We start from the raw sequence: 19,000 nt of genomic DNA, 5'->3' as shown, positions 1-19,000 counted from the left end.
TTTTCCTCAGTCTCTTAGAGGGATTTGGTATAAAAGAGGTTTCTACCCTCTGATGGAATCAGCTACTTAGGACAGAGGTCGTTTCGGTGACTTTATTCAGACCCCTGTAATGAGTCATCTGAATGGTTAGGAAAATGTTTAACATTTCCATGGAGTTTAAGTGCTTTATGAAGGTACATATGTATTTCAGTTAAATCAAGAGATGGTCTGAAAGCCTTTCTTTACGAGGCCGATGGGGCTTCGGGTTCAGTTGGACGCGTAGTTGATGTTAGCCGACCTGTGTTTCCTCGAAAACGTCCTGCCTTTCACCCTCCAGTCAGCGGGTAGTTCCAATGTCACGGGCCTCCCCTACAGCGGTGTGTTTATGTGCATCCTGCTGTCGCTTCCTCCCTGGCCCAGGCGACCACCCTGCTCACGATGGACAAGTACGCCCCGGAGGACGCGGCCGGCATCAACAGCACCTGCTTCAAGCTGAACTCACTGCAGCTGCAGGCCTTGCTGCACAACTACCACTGTGCGCCCGACGAGCCCCTGGTCCCGCCGGTGCGTGGGCAGAGGGGGAAGCGGGGGGAGGAGGGGAGGGGGAAGAGGAGGGAGGAGGAGGGGGGAGGAGGGGAGGGGGGTAAGAGGAGGGAGAAGGAGGGGGGAAGACGGGAGGGGGTAAGAGGCGGGAGGAGGGAGAGGGGAAGAGAGGTCAGAGGGTCAACGTAACCCTCTCCCAGGGCGCTCCTGCGGGTGGTGGGGGTGTGAGTTCGCCTCGGGTGCAGGGAGGGACTAATAAGCTTTAGGCAGGGGTTTAATTCCGGGAGCCGGGTTCCCAGGGAACACTGGGGAGGGTGACCTTAGGAAGCTGCGCTGACACTGAGCTCGTGGGTCCAGCGCTGTGACGAGGAGCCTAAGGCATGCAGGCTGCTGCCACAGCCGGGGGCGGCTCCCTGCATCGCCGGGGCCACGCGTCCCAGGGCCGCCACCAGGCCCGTGCAGGGGATCTGAAAAGCCCGATTCCCCCCACCGGAGCTGAGTCTGGCGTGTGGGGGCTCCTCCGGAAGAGCAGGGCGAGAGGCGCGGCCGGAGCCCCTGCTGCTGCTCACCGGCTCTCAGAGTGCCCAGCTCCCCTCTCCTGCAGTGCCATGCCGGGGTCCTGGGAACCCCACAGGGGTGCAGCTGGATTGGGTTGATCTCCCGGTTGCGTTTATACTGACGAAAGGTGTGTGCCAGGTGGCCAAAGCCCAGCAGGCACTTGGCCCCCAGCAGGACAGCCTGTGACCTGAGCAAGATGTGAAAGGAGCACGACCCGGCCGGGGAAGGCGGGCGCTGTGGCCGCACGGCGGCTCGGGACCCAGGGCTTTGGCGCCCGGGCAGCCGAGGCTGGGGAGGGCCAGACGGAGGGCGGTTGCGTTCCCTGGGCTGCTGTGCCCCTGCTCAGCAGGGCGGCTGGGATCGGGGGCTGTCCTGCTCGGCTGTGCCGTCTGCTAGTAGAACGTTCTTAAACAAACAGCGCCCTCCCTGCAGAAGTAACCTCTGCAGAAGCTGGGGGTGGATGTGTTTATCCCGATGGTTTAACGTGGTGGGGGCTTTTCCTGCATCACGTACCCCGAAAATGAGGTTATTAACACCTGGACGTGAGGGAGTTGTGCCAGGAAAACCGGATTCCTTTTGAAAAGGGATTGAACAGTTTCTTTTTAAAAAGTACCTATTTTTTTAAATTAATATTTTAGCTCGTGTATTAGGTGTATGTACCTGGCTAACGTTTTGCTTTATTTTGTATAATTATTTTTTTAAAATTTTTTATTGTTATTTCCCCAGTACAATTTTTTTTTCTGCTGGACAGCATGGGGACCCAGTTACACGTACATGTACACATTCTGTTTTCACACATTGTCCTGCTCCATCACAAGTGACCAGACAGTTCCCAGTGCTGCACAGCAGGATCTCATTGCTCATCCACCCCAAAGGCAAGAGTCTGCATCCGTTAACCCCAAGCTCCCACCCATTCCACTCCCTCCCCCTCCCACTTGGCAACCATGAGTCTCTTCTCCAAGTCCGTGATTTTCTTTTCTGTGGAAAGGTTCATTTGGGCCGTATGTTAGACTCCAGATGTAAGTGAGATCAGATGGTATTTGCCCTCCTGACTTCACTTAACACGAGAGCCTCTAGTTCCACCCATGTTGCTGCAAGTGGCACTGTTTTGTTCTTTTTATGGCTGAGTAGGAGTCCATTCTGCCTGTGTACCACATCTTCTGAATCCATGCTTCTGTCACAGACATTTGGGTTGTTTCCACGTTTTGCTTTACAAACAGGTTTTGAATTAGTGATACCCACGCTCCCCCTCCTTAGCCTTGCGTGGGGGCACAGCCACACTCCGCGTGATGAAGCGTGTGGTGAGACGTTCTTCCTCACTAGTGGCCAGCTGCACTGGCCGCTCGGCACCGCTGTAATCTGCCCTTGTCTCCGGCCAGGATCTGATAGAAAGCGTGGTGGCCGTGGCTGAAAACACGGCGGACGAGCTGGCACGCAGCGACGGGAGGGAGGTACGGCTGGAGGAGGACCCTGACCTGCAGCTGCCCTTCCTGCTGCCGGAGGACGGCTACTCGTGTGACGTCGTCAGAAACATCCCCAACGGCTTGCAGGAGTTTTTGGATCCTTTGTGCCAGAGAGGTGAGTGTCCTCTGCCGCCACCGAGGTCTGGACCGTGGCGTGCGTCGGCGTGAGCAGCTCGTTGCTGGTGTGTCTGGGCGCAGCCCACATGGGAGCTTCTGGGAGAGAGGTGTCTGGTCACAGTCGTCCGGGCCCCGGGGTCATGGCGTGCTGGGCCTCCCGAGATTGCCTGCTCTGCTCCCTGGCTCACGGCCCCGGGTCCGCCTGGGCGGGGGCGGGGGTGGGGCAGGGCTCGAGGCCCCCGCCTCCGTGTTCTGACACCTGGTACCTGGACGTTGAACTCTACGTCTGTGAGACCTCACCTTTCTGCACCGTCTGGCAAAAAGACCGTCACCGCCAGAGCAGAGCAGCTCGGAGCAGCCGGGAAGCAGGCCCCCACCTCTCACCTGTAAGGTGAGCGTGAGGACGGAGCCGGCTCCCGTGCGGCTCCCAGCCCTGCAGCCCGGGGAGAGTCGGCCAGGGTGAGGGTGTCAGGCTTGCACACGCGTGTGCTGACATTCTTGACACCAGTGCACCTCTTCTGCCCCGTTTTCACTGTCCCCTTTGTCCTTCTGGTTGATGCACCTCGATGAAGACACGGCCACTACGCCAAGGTGACTGTCGCAGGGCATCCGCTCACGTGCATTTTCCGGGGCCGATACCGTAGCACATGGTGTTGGACTGTGGTCTGTTGGGTGTGAGGTAGCACCCTGCCTGCACAGACCAGTGTAAACACCTTCGTTAGAAATACTTTATTACTAGAATCCGCTCACCATACCTGTGCCTTGGAAGTCTCGGTCAGCGGGGATCACAGGGCACCGTAGCCCTGCTGCAGTCACGAAGGAGCTTGGCGCAGATGGCAGGGAGCTGAGGCGGGCGGGGTCTGACACAGAGACACCAAGCGGGAGGCGCTTTGAGAAGAATGGCGGCTGTCGACTTGCTGCGTGCAGAGTTGCCGCAAAGCCTCCGTGTCTAAAGCTCGGTCTTCTTGCCAGACGGTGCAGAAAGGTGAGGTGTCCTGTAGCAGGTTCTCCCCGAAGCCTGGGCTTTAGAGCTAGACCAGAGTTCAGTTCCAGGGGGCTGCTTTTTTGTAAGGTGGAACTCGGTTGAGTAGAAAAATTGACCAGAAGTTTAAGAGCTAAGTTAAGCAAACAAAATAACAGTAAAAACTGAAGACCCACAGAGAGATAAATGCGTGTCAGTTTATGCGAATGTGCTGGTTCCCTTCGGAGACTGTCGCCCTCACCGTGGTGGGCGTTCACGTCTTCAAAGGGTTGATTTTGCTTAAAAGAATTCATTTCGACAAGGCTGCGGACGGCTGGTAAGGAAACGCGCTGCCCACCAGCCAGCACGCGGTCTGAGGCCGTCCCGGGCACGCCGCCCAGTGCTCTCCACTCGCCCTGCCCCCCGTCCCCCGGGAAGCGCCCGCGGGGCCCTGGGAGTCCCGCACCAGGAGGGCGTGTTGGGGGCCCTCACACGCCGTGCCCTCCTGCCCTGCACGTCGCCTACCGGCGAGTGTCCACCAGCCCGTGGAGCGCAGCCTCTCCTGCCAGTCTGGGTGACCCCTCTGGACCCGCAGGTCACGTGTGTCCTCAGTGCTGGCCTCTCCCGTGCACCCTGCTGTCACCCTGTCCACCTCCACCACTGCTTGGTTCCTGCCATCCCGGTCGGGCGCCTCCCCCCGTGACTTCGCTTGGGTGGTATTTTGTGGCAGCGCCTGAACCGCGCTTGCGCCCCCGGCCCCTGTCGGAGGCTGAGTCCTAGGGACAGGCCACGCGGTGCTCCTTCTCCCTGAGTCTCCTCGGTGCTGGCCCCGGGCCGGGCCGGGTTTGCGGTAGGGCCGTGGGGCTGTTGGCCAGGCCGGGAGCAGCGAGGGCTGGCCCTGAGGAGGAGGCGTCTCCCTGACCCCGCTCGGGCTCCTGAGCGATTCACTGAGGACAGACGTGGTGGGCCATCGCCGTCTTGGCATCACCTCTGGTTTCGTACGCCTCAGGTGGTAAACGTGCCGGGTACAAAGGTGCCTTTACGGGACTTACAAGCATCGGAAGCTTTCTTCGATGATGGCAGTGTTTTTATTCTTCACGCTCAATTCCTCGTAAGCTGAATAAAGAGCTAGGGTGTGCTGTCAACTTGCACTCCCTGCGTTTCCTCGCACGGCACCGTCCTGGGCGAGAGGCCCCGGGACCAGCACGGGCTGGCACTGATCTGGGGCGCGTTCCTTAAGCCCAGGAACCAAGGCGTCACTTGACCGTGGTCCAGACGGCGCGGCAACGGCCACCTGCAAAAATGAGAGGATAGGTTACAGCTGTTGATGTTTCAGAACCAGGACAACTGTGAATCCCCACAGCAGGGAAAGAGGAGTAAGTTGTAGACAGTGTTCCAGCGAATAGGTGGAAACAGTGAGGTTTTTTTAAAGGACTAAAGCTAAAATTAATTTGTACCTTTATTTTAACTGAGTGTGTGTGCACATTTATATATAGTATATAATAATATATATATATATATTTTTTTTTGGCTGTTCTGCGGCACATGGAGTTCCTGGGCCAGGGATCAGATTCGAGCCAGTTGCGACCTACGCCGCAGCTGTGGCAGTGCCAGTCCTTTGCGCCATGTGGGAACTCCCTGCGTATATCTGTAACATCCTCGTTCCCCTCTGCCACAGCCAACCGCATAAACGTCCAAAAGTCGCAGCCACAGTTACCCTTGCTGGTGGAGACTGGCACGGATGGGAGTAGCAGCCGGTGCCCGCTAGGACCCACCCCTAGTCCCCGGGTCGTGGGGACGAGGGGTGTCTGGCACGCAGCACGCTCCTCCTCCCTGTCCCTGCTGCTGCTGAGACCACTCTGGAGAAATCAGGAGTTGAGCAGGGCCACCGTGATAGGACTTTGCCACAGAATTTCTGAGGAAACGAAGACCTCTTTGGTGGAGGAGTGACATAGGCTGAGTTTTGTAAAGATGTCATTTGTCCCTGATGAAAAGACCACAGGTAATTGAAGCGTTACAAAATGATTCTGAGTCTATTTGGAGGAATCCTGAGCGCGTGCGACTCGTAAGGAGACGTGGGCAGAGTGACGGGCTCCTCGCCAGCATCGCTGCCCAGCCCGCGAGCCTCCCCCGGCTCTGCAGGCCCGGCTTTCCTCCCCTCTGGCTGGAGCCTCGCCGCTGCTGGGGCGCTTGCTCAGCAGACGGGGTGGCTCTGCCAGGAAGCAGCCCTGGGGCGGTTCTGCCGTTCCTCCCGACGTGCCGGAGAAGCTCTTTGGCGCGAAGAGGAGGGAACCAGGTTCCCGTTGCTGGGAGCGGAGATCCCGCGGGGCCAGAGCAGATGTGTGCCTTCGGAGTCTGGGACTCCGTCTTCAGAGGGCGGCACGCGGCCCACGCGCTCCCCCGCTTCCCGAGCCGAAGCCCGCTGTCTGACGCGGGCTTGTCTCCTCCCCAGGGTTTTGCAGGCTGACGCCCCAGCCGCGCTCTCCGGGTTCCTGGACGATACATTTTGAAGGCGCGGAGTACGAGAGTCGCCTCGCGCGGGAGAGCACGGAGCTGGTGAGTGCGGGGACAGGCGCCTCAAATCCTGGCCATTCGCAGGGCCTTTACTATGTTCAGGCCTTGTCTGGACAGTTTCGCTTACACGCGTTTTGAAAATACGTTCGTACAGTAACCTTGGGGAGTTTGCCCAAGAAAATTTTTCTTCGGTAAAAAACATCTTCTTTGTTCTAGTCCATTCTACCGTATCTTAAACATGTATCAAATCATCGACTCATACTGTGCATCCTGTTGAACGGGTATTCAGTAGCCTCGTAGGTTCTAAGGAGAATTTGCCTTGCTTCCCCCAGACTGCTGTAAACAAGAAAGGGCCCGGTCAGGGGGCCTGCAGCGTGGACGCCAGCATGTCCGTCCAGAAAGACTGTAGGCAAATCCTCTGTTTCATTTACGTTAAATAAAATTGCTGTTTTTGTCTCTTAAGCCATTAAGGGTGCAATGGAGCCAAGTGAACGAGACGACACGTTTGGAAAGGTTACTGCTGAGAGGGCCAGGGTCTTCCCTGTGGGTGAACCTGGCACTTCAGTCACCTGTCCCCTCTCCCCTGGCCCCAGAAGGCCTGTCCTAGAGCGGTGTGCCTGGACCGAGACTGGGAGAGTCTCATCTGTGAAAAACAGCCCCAAGTCTTCTAAGGCTTTGGGAGCTGCCGTGGCATCTTCTAGTTAGTGATCAGGAGCCAGCGTCCGTCCAGACCAGGTGCCTATCACTGCTTTTCTGAGAAAACGTGGATCACGGGCAGTGGCAGGAGCTCCTGGAGCAGATGGCACGATGCATGTTTTGTACGTTGACTTCCCAGGAATTGTGTTTGCTAGTAGGAGCTTTAGATGTGAGCAGGTGTCCTGTCCGCCCCCAGAACGGAAGTAGCAATGGTCGCCGTCACCCAGATAGATGGCCCCGCTGGACACTGATGCAGCGAGTGTGCCGCCCTACCCTCCATCGACCTTGCCAGCTGCTGTTTGTCAGACCCCAAGCAACAGCAGCCGTTTCTAATTCCCAGATTTTATGGAAAAATAAGGCCCTGGATGGAATCAGGTTTTTTTCACCTTTCTCATTTATTCTTGGATCACCCAGGAGAATTCAGGTCTCGGATGTTTTAAAAAGTTTTGTCACCTAATCTTTTTTTTGTCTTTTTTTTTGTCTTTTTGCCTTTTCTAGGGCTGCACCTGTGGCATATGGAGGTTCCCAGGCTAGGGGTCGAATCGGAGCTATAGCGGCCGGCCTACGCTAGAGCCACAACAATGCGGGATCTGAGCCGCATCTGCAACCTACACCACAGTTCACGGCAACGCCGGATCGTTAACCCACTGAGCGAGGCCAGGGATCGAACCCGCAACCTCATGGTTCCTACTCGGATTCGCTAACCACCGAGCCACGACGGGAACTCTTGTCACCTCATCTTACTGATTTCTCTTAAAATATTCTCATACAGGCTTTGGTTCTAAATTCACAAGCCGTGTGTATAGTTACCGCTTCTTGGCAATGTGCCTTCATACCTGTGTATTGAGTTAAGTAAATCCTCCCTCGTGTGTTTGCTCAGGCAGTTTCTTCTTTCATTTTGTGAACTCTTTCACACGAGGTGCGACCCGTGTCTAACATGTGACTTCAGTGGATAACAGCTCTCTGTCATCTGTCGGTGGGTCTGTTCGAGAACTGGCCTGTCTCCTTGGGCAGCAGCTCAGTCCGTCGCTTCAGTATTACCCGGCCGTGGGCTTGACGGGGCAGCAGTGCACTGCTTTGAGCGCCTCTGCTGCATTTTCACTGCCGAACCTTCCCAAGAGTCCAAGATGTTAGATCGCCTTTGTTGTAACTGTTTTTTGCTCTCCTCTCCATAGACAGTGTAGAATGAGGTTAAAGTTCCTCTTTAAAAAACCCCCATTGGGGAGCTTCCCTTCGTGGGTGGAGCAGCAGAAACAAGCCCGACTAGGATCCATGAGGATGCCCATTCGATCCCTGGCCTGGCTTAGTGGGTCGGGGATCCGGCACTGCCTGAGCTGTGGTGTAGGACACGGCTTGGATCCTGCGTTGCTCTGGCTGTGCTGTAGGCCGGCAGCTATAGCTCCAGTCCGACCCCTAGCTGGGGAACCTCCTTATGCTGGGAGTGTGGCCCTAAAAAGCAAAAGAAAAAAACAAAACAAAAACCCAAACGCACCTATTAATTTGTTTTGAAAGGTAACAACAGTAGCATTTTAATTTTGTTTTATGATCAGATTTTTCTAACACTGCAGTGATGCACGTTGAGTTTTATAAGTTAAGTTCTGTAAATAATGCTCATTAAGTCGCATTTATGCTGCTTTGTCTTGAAGGCCCTGGAGGCGAAAGCCTTGGTAGCTCTCTAGCAGGTGCTGCGTAAAGAGTGCCGAGTGATGCTCGGGCTGCCCCCCTCAGCCTTGCCCGGCACTTTCTCCCCCTCCTCCACCTGCAGGGGCGCGAGTGACCGCGGGGAAGCACTTCCCCTTCAGCCACTCAGTGAATCTTTGTTTTCATCCTTTAGGCTCAGCCTCTGAGGAAAGAACCTGAAGTCATCACTGTGACCCTGAAGAAGCAGAACGGAATGGGCCTCAGCATCGTCGCAGCGAAGGTAGGAGAGCAGGCGCCGAGAGCTGCCGGGCCTCTCTCCGTGCCCGAGGCAGCCGCCCGCGTTGGGCCCCCTGCTCTGCGCTGGAGTTGGGGTGGGGGGTGCACATCGATGGGGGGCTCTGACCTCATCCCCGAGGGGCGCCCGTCCCATCCCAGGGCTCCTTCCAGGAGGGGCAGACAGCAGGCAGGCACTGTGCACACAGGGGCTGGGGAACTGAGGGAAGAGGGGCTCCGGTAATTTTAAAGCCTGGATTGACAGTTTGAGGAGTTTGCACCCCAGAGAAATGAGAGGGTTGGGAGCAAAGAAGGAGCAGGATGAAGCGAGGACTTTGGGAAGCTGTGGCGGGGAGTGGGCAAGCAGGGACTGCAGGCCCTGGACAGCCGGTGGCCTTGGGGCGGGACCAGCGGGAGGGAGGGGCCAGGCTTTCAGCCTGGGGTTGGCAGGTGGGGTCTGGGGCCAGCGGCCTGGTCTGAAGTACCAGGCCACGAGGGCTCAGCCGAGCTGGGGCAGGGGTCTGTCCAGGCCTCGGAGCCCAGCTCAGAGTCCAGGGTTCACGCTGACTCCTCCTGACCCGGGTCTTGCTCGGGGGCCCTTTCCAGCTGTTGTGAGCCGACTAGCAGCTTAGACTGTTCCCTCTTGGCTCACCAACTGAACCAGACGCCCATTTTCTGGAAAGAATTCTCAGGGTAAAAATTACTCTATCACACTGCAGCCCACCAGAGCATCTAACCGCTATGTCTTCCATGGCTGTGGGTAAAAGGCGCTTGTCTCACTGGAGATTTGAAGTCATCGGCTGCGGGGGTGGGGGGGCGGCCCCCTGTCTCGTTCAGCACAGAGCTCCCTGTTTTCTGGAGATGTCAGTCTCGTCTGCCCCAGAGTCCCCGGCCCTTGCCCCTGGCACCCTGTCCCGCTGTGCCCGGACCCTCCCTCACGAGCCCCTCCCACTGGCCTCCGGCCCACCGGCTGCCAGGCATCAGTGGGGGTTGGGACAAGGAGCCACCGTCCAGCCTCGGCTCCCTAGCCCGTCAGCGCAGGCAGGAGGCATCCGAAAAGGGCAAAGGGTACTGCCTCCAGGTAGCCCTGTCCCGAGTACCTGGTGGGGGCCAGGGAGGAGCAGCCGAGACCTCCTGACTGCAGGAGGTGCCTTGAGATGGGGCGGGGGAAGCACCCGGTCCCGAGTCCCCAGGCAGATGTGCGTGCTTGGCTGGTGAGGGAGCTTCCCCCAGGAAGCCCGCCAGGTGTAGCCTTGGCATTGCCCATGGTCTGTGGTTGGCCCGACTCCTCCGTCCTCACCAGCCATTGCTGGCTGAGCTGCTTCTGTGCCTTTGCCCACTGCCACTGCGGGCTGCCAGCCACACCCCCTCCTGAGCTCCCTGCTTACCCTCCCCGCCGCCCCATTGCTCGGCTTCTGGGGGTGGCCAGGCCGCTCTGGGCCCTGTGTCCACTCTGCGTCTGCCTTCGTACCAGGAGCCATCAGCAGGGACTGTGCCCTCTGGAGGGCAGTGGAGTGGTTTCGTCGTAAAAATAGATGCGTGCTTGTGGTCATAAAAGAATTAGTAATTTGTGGTAAGAACAGAGGTGCGCACAGCTGCTGGCTCGCGTGGCCTGGGGGTGCGGCCGTCTGAAGACGGCTCCTTGTTGCTTTGACTGATGCCAGCACGTACCTTATGCGGAAGAAGTAGTTCACGGTCGAAATAACATCTAATCCAGAAGAGAATGGCGAGCGCTGTTCGTGGAAGTGGGGGATGAGTCTTACTTTTTAATCTTTACATCTCTAGGGTGGTTTGGTCGCGTTCCCTTTACCAAGACACTTAACCAAACAGCTGTAGAAGAACCGGAGACGACCAGCACCGATAGTACTTTTAGTGGGGAGATAGGTTCTAGCGCTGGGCTTACTGCAGGTGTAGACAGAAGGCAGGGGGAGCTTTTCCCATCCCAGCGGACTTGGGAAGCCTGGCTGATGCATGCGTGCGCTGCTCACATGTGGTTTCTGAGGGACACGTGCTCTTCCCCCACCGCCCCCAGCACTCACACAGCGCCCCTGCCCCCGGCTCCCCCCACTGCCCCCAGCACTCACACAGCGCCCCTGCCCTCGGCTCCCCCCCCTTCCCAGCACTCACACAGTGCTCCTGCCCCTGGCTCCCCCCCCCCCCAGCACTCACACAGCGCCCCTGCCCCCGGCTCCCCCCACCCCCTCAGCACTCACACAGCACCCCTGCAGGCAGCCCCCCACCCCCTCAGCACTCACACAGCACCCCTGCAGGCAGCCCCCCTCCCCCAGGGCCTCCACCTCAGCACCACATGCAAGTCTGGGACCCAGGTTGGTGGGGGGGGGTGGACATCCCCTCCAGCACATCAGGGATTCCTCCCCATTCAAATAACTCTGCACAGGGAACAGCGCGCCTTGTCCGTTTAGACCCAGAAGACAAACTGGGTCGTGAAAGAGCCCATTGAGGAGAGGTGCCAGGCTCAGCCCCGCCTGGGCGGGCAGCGCAGCCGCTTGTGAAACGGGGCTGATGAGACTCCGTGCGCCTTTGGCTCGCGTGAAAGTCACTTTTTAACCGAGGGACGTTTTCTTGTGCCAGGGACATCTGTACCGCCTGGCAGCTGCTGCACCGGCATAGGTGCCCTGAGAGTCGGGGCAGGAACTGGAAGAGTGAGTGGCCTTTGGGCAAAATGTCCAGTGTCTGAGCTCCAGTGCGGAGTGGAGACCAGTGGGGACCTCCCTGAAGAAATGCCTTTGAGCGGTGTCAACCAGCGGTGCCCGCCAGGTGGCGGGCAGCGCCCCGAGACGGGCCTGTGCGGGGAGCCCTTTGAGTGGGGCTGACAGGAGGTGAAGGCGACCCCAGACCCCTTGGAGCGGGGCCTGACCGTGCAGACACGTCCGCTGCAGTGTGTGTCCGGGTCACAGCGTGAAAGATGGGGCAGTGGTCGGTGAGCGGGTGGCTGGGTCCCAGGGCCGCCGACCTGCAGGGGCCCGAAGGCTGCTGGACTGTGGGCTCCGTTCTAGGCCAGAGAAGCAGCCATGGAGGGGGTCGGGTGAAGGTGTGATCTGGCCGGCGCCGTCTTGCACGTTTTCCCTCCGGACCTGAGGGACCGGGGGTCAGAGGGGCTCAGAAGTGCCCCCGGGGGACTAGAACGTTAGCTGGTACTGCTTTCCAGTGGGAGGTGCTCGCAGCTTAGAGCACGGAAAGGGGTGACGTGGAGCTGGAGGGGCCGGCCCGCTGCGGGTGCGGCTCATGCGGAGAAGGCCTCGTGCCCCTGCCTCTGTCCTGGCCGCTGCCGCAGGGGTCCCAGTTGCTGGCGCGTCCGGGACGCTGCCACGAATTTGTTGAATGGCAGCTTCCAGACAGGCTGCCGTGTGGGGGGTCTGGTGAGTGCGGGAGAGCTACCCCAGGACGTGCCCATGCTGTCCTCCGCGGCGGGGAGCCCGAAAAGGGGCTGGAGCTTGGTTTTGAAGGAGCCCGTGGGGCGGCCCAGGTGCCCACGTGTGCCTGCTCCACCCCTGGGTTTCTGGGCTGGAGGCCCTCTCTTCTAGGAGCAGCCCTGCTGAGCGGTCCCGTGTGGACCCAACTGCTCCCGGAACCCGGCTTCTCCAGCTTCCTCGCGGGGCCTTGAAGCTGGGAGGGAACGGGAGTCCCGGGGTTTCTGGCCGAGGCTGAACTGAGGCTGCGTGGTCGAGGCCTGGCACGGGCGTGCCTGGGTCCGGAGACGGCAGGAGGACGTGGGGCTTTTGGGGGCGCGTGGTGGGTGTCGCTCTAATGCTGGGTCCCCGGGGACCTGGGGTCAGCTGTGCCCCGGCGCGCAGCCGCGAGCGGGGCCTGGGCCCTGGTGAGGACACACGGCAGGTCGTCTGTCCTTGCAGTTCGCGTTCGTCTCAGAAGAGCCTGTGGCGTCTGTGGTTCCGTTGTACCCCGTGACCCGTGCTTGTGCCTGTGGGTTGCATTTTTTCTGTAAGCCGTCGTGGCCTTCGTGTTGGGCTCAGTCCCTGTGGCTTGGCTGCTGCGAGCCTGGGCAGTGGCGACGTGGAGCGCTGGCAGGACCCGCTGCCTGGCACAGGCTGGGCTCAGCGCCTCGGCCGCACTGCGTGTTCCGTGTGCGGCCACCCGGTCATCTGCGGACGGCACCGGCCCTCCTGTTTCGTGTGGTTTTTTTAAGGCAGAGCAGCCCCCTGTTTTTTATCTTTTCTGGCTCTTTTTAAAGTTTAATGAAGTACAGAGTAAACGAGCATCCAGCTGACTGGTTGCGTAAGAGGCGGCGGGTTGCGTCGGCTCTAGTTGCAGTCGGCAGATGCCGCCCAGAGGCTGGGCGTCCAGCTCGGGTTGGCGGTGGCCAGAGTCTCAAAGCAGGGCCAGCCGGGGCACTTGCTGGGCGCGGCCAGGAGGAGACGGCTGCGTTTTCGGCGGGAGGCGTCGATGTGTCCCGGAGCCCAGGATGTGGTTCTCTGTCGTCGGCAGAGCCGAGGCCGGGGTGAGTCTCTTCAGGCCGGGGTGGCCGGGGTGGCCGGGGTGACCGGGCGGACTCTCACGGCCGTCCCGGAAGCCTGCTTCTTCGTCCACCTTCGTGTTGAAACCTGTCCGTCATTGGCTTGCTCATCAAGCAGCCGGTGAGTGGCGCCTGGACGTGCACAGCCAGGCAGTCATTGCTCGTGTCTCAGGGCTACAGACTCTTGCGGTTCCTGAAAGCGGAAGGCTCCCGTGGACTTTGGATACAGGAAGTAAATGTTAATTTACTCCTGCTACTCATAACATGGTGGAAATTGCTTGAAATCACGGTAAAACTGCTGCTGGTCATTTGCCGAGGCACGTACAGGAAGCGCCGCAGTGCAGCTTGCTTCTGGCTGTGAGGTGGTGGTGCCTGTAGGCTTGCTCTAAAACCCGTTTTTCCTAAAAGCGAACACAGAGGTAACCCTCTGGGAAGTACTGAGGCCGTTGTACTCTTTCATTTAAAAGTGAGTGGTGGCGTCTCTGTGCTTTGACTGTCTGATGTCTTTTAAGTCTCACATTTACTTGGCTTAAAACAAAATAAAAGCCCTGTGTCTCCAAACGGAGATGAAGACAGTGTTTCCTGACACAGCACCTTCTTTCTCACCGTTGGAAGAGCAAGTTCCTTACGTGAACTGGCATTTTGTCCTTTCACAGATTTGAGCCCTTTGCTCTCAGGCTCTTTACTGATCCTCCTGGGACCAGGTAGGAAAGGCCTAGTCAGAGAAGTGAAGTCGGGAAATTCTCAGCTCCTCATTAAGCCCAATTCCGAAGTAGCCAGCGTGACTGCAGAGTTTCGTGCGTGGAAACGCCAGGGCTTTGTGTGAAGTGACTAAAGGCCTACATGGCTTCTGCTTGTGAATTTGGAAGCAGTGTATTATATTGTGTTCTAACGGTAAATTGTATAAAAGAACAGTATTTTACTTAAAACAGTGGCCCAGGTCCAGGTTTCCTGCACTGACTGCAGTGCTGGTTGCGGCTGCCGTGGGCAGCACAGAGCAGGGCCCTTCGTGCTGGAAGGAGGCAGAGCCGGCGTTTCTCGTGGCAGGGACACAGAAGTGACGCTCTCTGCAGGGTCCCCTGAGGGAGGCTCCCTCCACCTTCGGCCTGCGGTCAGGCTTAGCCCTGCAGGGCCCACCCCTGTGCCTATGCACACGGGGAGCTCACCTTCACCGGCCTGACGCGTGTGAGCAGCAGGCGCCCCGAGACTCTCAGGAAGCTGCCCCGGAGAAGCCGCTTCCCACCACGCGGTGCCCACGTCTCAGACTCAGGGACCCCCCCAGCCAGACGGGGCCCGACCTGGGAGGGACTCGGGCGCCACCTTTATTGTCTGGGGAGCCACAGGGTCCGTGCCGCCGTGTTGTCTGTGTCCTGCTGTACATGCAGCCGCTGAGCCGGCGAACAGAGCCGACCCGGGGCCTCACTGGCAGGCCGGCGCCCAGGCCTGTCCGGGCGCTTGCTGCGTGTGCCGCCAGGCCGCCCGGGCAGGAAGGCCTGTCCGGAACAGGTTTGAAAACTGGTCTTTCAGAAGGAAGCTTGTTCCTACCAAAAAAGAGGGCTTTCCGCTGTTTTCGAAACTCTGGTCTGAGCTGCTGATCTCGAGGCAGGGCGGGGGCTCTGCGCGCTGCTCTGGGCCTGCCCGCTTCCTCCTGCCCGGCCTTGTTTTTCTTGGCTCGCGTTTAGCGGTGTTTGTATGCTGGTGATCACATCGCACTCCTGCACACATCGCAGCTGGGACGCTGGGAGCGTGGGTGTCCTCTGCGTCCCTGAGCTGGGAGCCCTGTGCCTCGGCCTTTCCCAGGAGCCTCCGGAGGCTGGGAGGGAGCAGGTCCCCGGAGCAGACTTGCCTAACCCGGGCCCGTCCTCAGCGGCGACCTGAGGCATCCCTGAGAGGTGCGCGGTTCCTTCGGCCTGAGGCCCTCAGCGCGGCTCCTGCCACCTGTCCTTCTGTCCAGGGTCAGCTGTGGCCTTGCTGCTCCTCACCCCCCCTGCCTCTCTGCCCTCTCCCACCTGCACCCCCCCCCGCCCTCCCCCGCTCCTCAGCTGTCCCATCTCCCTCGCAGAACCTGTCAGGCCTCCTCCTCTCCCTTTAAAGGAGAGGAGAGCAGCTTCAAGATCCCACATGAGTGACCTTTGTCCTTTCATCTGCATTGCTGCTTCTAAGGGCTGGGGATCTAGCCCTGTGCCTCTTGTGTGCTGTGTGTGTGTGTGTGTGTGTGTGTCCGTCCTCCTCTCCCCGTCTGATGGTCCCTTGAACACCGTACTGCTGTGTGACTCTCGTCAGTGCCTCCAGAAGGGAACATGCGGCTTTGACATTAAAGCTTTTAAGTTCGTTTTAATCATTATTCCTGATGCCTCTGGAGCATGAGACTGCTCTCCAGGAGGCAGCCTGTCAGCAGCAGCTTGATTTGCCAGAGGAGGAGTGGGCGATTCGGAATGGTGTGCTTGCTTAGGCTTTTCATTGTACTTTACAAGTAACAGGCCAGAGATACAGTGATAGCTTTTCAGATACCAGCTTAGGTCTCTTTAGGCGAGTCATTCTTAAAATTACTTATTCATTTGATATTTACGTATGATACTGTGGTTCCTCTGCTCACGGTTGGAAATTGGGGTGTATGGTGCTAGCATATATGTTAGGGTGCGATCTTGTTTTTACCCCGTTAACTGCCTGTGCGCATTACGGATGTATTGTTAGCATCTGAGGTTACTGATAACAGATAGACTATGAAAAGCTTATAGCTTTTGAGCAGTGCTGTCCAATAGCAATAGAATGTGTGGGCCACATTAAAATTTGTTCCTAGCTACATTAAAAAATGAGAGTCTTAAAAAATCATGTTTCATGATGCTTTGTCGATGACTTAAGTCAGTGTTTATGACGAACCTTAAACAGGCCTTTTAGATGCTGGTGGTCCTGAGCCGAGGTCTCCAGAGACCACGGCCTCTTACTTCGTCCCGTGAAGACCTCTTGTGACGAGGACATGGACTTGTAAATGAGCCCTACTGGGAATTAGAAGTGACTGTGAGCTAGGACTTAGACGAGCTCCTGTCGTCATTGCTCAGGCGCCTTCCCTCATCTTCCGGTACCTGACAGCAGAGGGTTGGACGGTCAGAAACCCTCCTTCCTCACTCCTTAAGCCAGTCGTTTTGCAGGGTGGCCAGCTCACTCGTAACGGTCACTGCTTCTGCACCTGCTAATGTACCTTTTCAGTGGGATTCTGGAGGTGTTGACCACGCTGTAGCCTGCGGGGATTTGGGAGGGGTGCGGAGGAGGGAACAGAGAACCCCCCCCCCCCGCCCCCCGGGAATGTAAGTCAGAGAGATGGCAGCCTGCCTGGCAGTGGGCCGGTGAGCCCCGGACTCACGTGATGAAAGGACTTGGCAGACGCGTCCTATGGAGAGGTGGGCAGGACCGGCTGTGGGGGGTGGTCTGGGCTCTGGGGTGGGGGCAGCTTGGGCGGGAGGGCTTTGTTGGAGCCAAGTACAGGGAGGGAGGGGAGTTTGCTGGGGCAGGCTGGTTAGAGGGCCAGCAGATCATCCTGTGGAGGCTTGCTCCCTTCGCCAGAAGTTTTCTGAGGTTTATAATGTAAACGAATGCCCAGTGAAAGATGTGATTTCAGCGATGCTGTATTAGATAACTGCATTGGGAGATCGTTACTTGAGTATTTAACCATAGATTTGTTAAACTCCGTGCTGCATATTATGTGTGATAAAGCATTTAAAATGTTACAGGATGTCAGGTAATTTCAGTGTCATTCGCAATTCACGCCAGGTCTCCTAAACTGAAGCTCGTGAATTAGCTGTCTGAAATCCAGAGCGGTTCTGGAACAGCCGTGCCTAGGAGTTGCCCCCAAGTGTGTGAGCACCGGTCTGGATGGAGAGGTTGCGAACAGGAAGTAACAGTGTCACGAAGCCACAGTTGGTTGTGGCTGTGGGGCAGGGACCTGGCGTGAGAGGGATCCCCGGGACCGGCAGGAGGCCTGACGGGCAGGCCGTTGCTGCTGCGCAAGCTGTGGGGACAGGTCCCGCTGCGCAGCCCGGGGAGCTCTGTCTGGTCACTTCCGACGGAGGGTGCTGTGAGGCAAAGAATGTGTGTGTAGATACTGGCATGGGGCGGGGTCAGCACGCGGTACAGGAGAAGACGACCGGCCCCTGTGAGCCAACGGTCATGGGGAAATAAAGGTCATTAAATAAAGTAGACTGCGAAGACAGCCTCGCGGGTCCCAGAAGTACTCTTGGGAACATGTCGTAAATGTCCGTTGGCACTAAACCGAGCTTTTAGGTCAAATAGAAGAAAAAAGTAACTATGTTTACAACTTTTAAACAAAAATCTGACCTGGTCTAAGGAAATCCTCCTACAGCCTTTGCAAAAAAAAGAAAAAGGGGGTTTTCAGTGCCCCAATCCGAGGTACTACTTGACAACCACAAAGCAAACCGCTGTAGAAGTGAGCTTCCGGTGGCGGGGGCAGGGGGGCTGCTCTGTTCATTCACGTGGCCAAAGAGCTCGGGCCAGTGTAGGCTTTCGGCCCTTGGTGAATGAAGCAAGTTGCCATTCAAACAGCTGAGTTAAACTGTCATCGATTACGTAAATGTATAGAACATTATCGAAAGAAGTCATTTAATTAGGTTACGTGGGAGGAAATACCCAGTTTAACAGATGAGGCAGGGGTTGGGGCCACAGTGCTGTCCTAGAAGTAATTGTAATTTCCCAGGTTCAAAGAAGTCCAGTACTGGCCTAAGTGAGGTCAGATGAATGGTTTGTGTGTTGCTTTTTTGCTGAGTGATGTGCTAGAATTCAGGAGCACAGATTTTCTTCACCCCTTGCAGAACTTAGATAAAATCAGCTCTCAGGTAGTGCAGCTACGCGGAATTCGAAGTGGACAGTGACTGGTGTTTTCAGAGGTGAGTCCTAGGTGGTTCTAGGCTCGCAGAGCCAGGCCGTGAGCTGGATGTTCCCTGAGAGCGAGCCGGTGAGGGCTCAGCAACGCCAGCTGGTCAGACTGTCAACCTGGGGGAGAGGACAGAGTCTGGAATGGAGATTGCATCACTCCAGGGGGTCCCAGGAAAGGTGTTTCCATCAGGTTCTTGGTTGAACTGTCATTTTAACTTTGCGTGATAACTTCATAGTGTCACTTTTGTGACACGTTCTCAGTTGTAGGCTCTTCGCAGTGGCATCCGAGTGAGGTTTCGCGCACGCGTATCCGTGCTTCCTCTGGTTGTAAGGAGGCATCCACCGTTCTGATTTTTATGTTGTTGTCCTGTCCGAATAGCATCGTGGCGACCCTGCAGCAGACGCACGTGTTCCTTAAGTCAGTCTCAGAGCCGTTCCCGCGACCTGACGGGCAGTGCAGCTGACCTGCGTCCCGGGTGGATCTGGGCTTGTCGCTCCCGTGGTTGTGGAGGCGACAGCCCGTGAGCCTTAAACTGAGCCCGTGCCGAGCATCTTCTGCATCTTCTTCTCACCAGTCCCTCTTCTTGTTCGCTACGAGGAGACGTGGCGTGTTTTAACGTTTAGACTCTGAGTGTGGCGAGGAGGAGGGTGGGAGGGGGCCGGGAGACGTCGCAAAGCAAACCCGCGGGGGGGCTGGCCGCCTGCGGCGTCGCCTGCGGCCGTCGCACCTCGTCTTCGCCTCCAGGATTCCAGGTCTGTGTCCGTCTTCTCGGCCGCCGGTTACTAAGTGGCCGCTTCGGAGTCATTTTTCTTAACTCGGAAACACAAGAGAGGTGCATGTCCTGTTAGTTTCTTGACATTTACCGGAGTATTAAC

The 19,000-nt window shown here is 57.6% G+C and overlaps 1 protein-coding gene across 8 annotated transcripts in view; it reads left to right on the top strand.

Moving 5' to 3' along the window:
• Positions 1 to 19,000, top strand: part of AFDN (afadin, adherens junction formation factor) — a 129,024-nt gene that overhangs the window by 89,740 nt on the left and 20,284 nt on the right. For all 8 annotated transcript variants that reach the window (XM_047769737.1, XM_047769732.1, XM_047769736.1 and 5 more), the window contains 4 exons: positions 400 to 543; positions 2,460 to 2,658; positions 6,074 to 6,177; positions 8,666 to 8,752. In XM_047769737.1, coding sequence (XP_047625693.1) covers positions 400 to 543; positions 2,460 to 2,658; positions 6,074 to 6,177; positions 8,666 to 8,752 — 534 coding nt within the window. The remainder of the gene's footprint in view (positions 1 to 399; positions 544 to 2,459; positions 2,659 to 6,073; positions 6,178 to 8,665; positions 8,753 to 19,000) is intronic.

The sequence above is a fragment of the Phacochoerus africanus genome, chromosome 2, assembly GCF_016906955.1.
Source record: "Phacochoerus africanus isolate WHEZ1 chromosome 2, ROS_Pafr_v1, whole genome shotgun sequence".
In the NCBI taxonomy this organism is placed as follows: Eukaryota; Metazoa; Chordata; class Mammalia; order Artiodactyla; family Suidae; genus Phacochoerus; species Phacochoerus africanus.
Note: the sequence above shows the minus strand (reverse complement) of the source record. Positions and strands in the feature narration are given on the sequence as shown.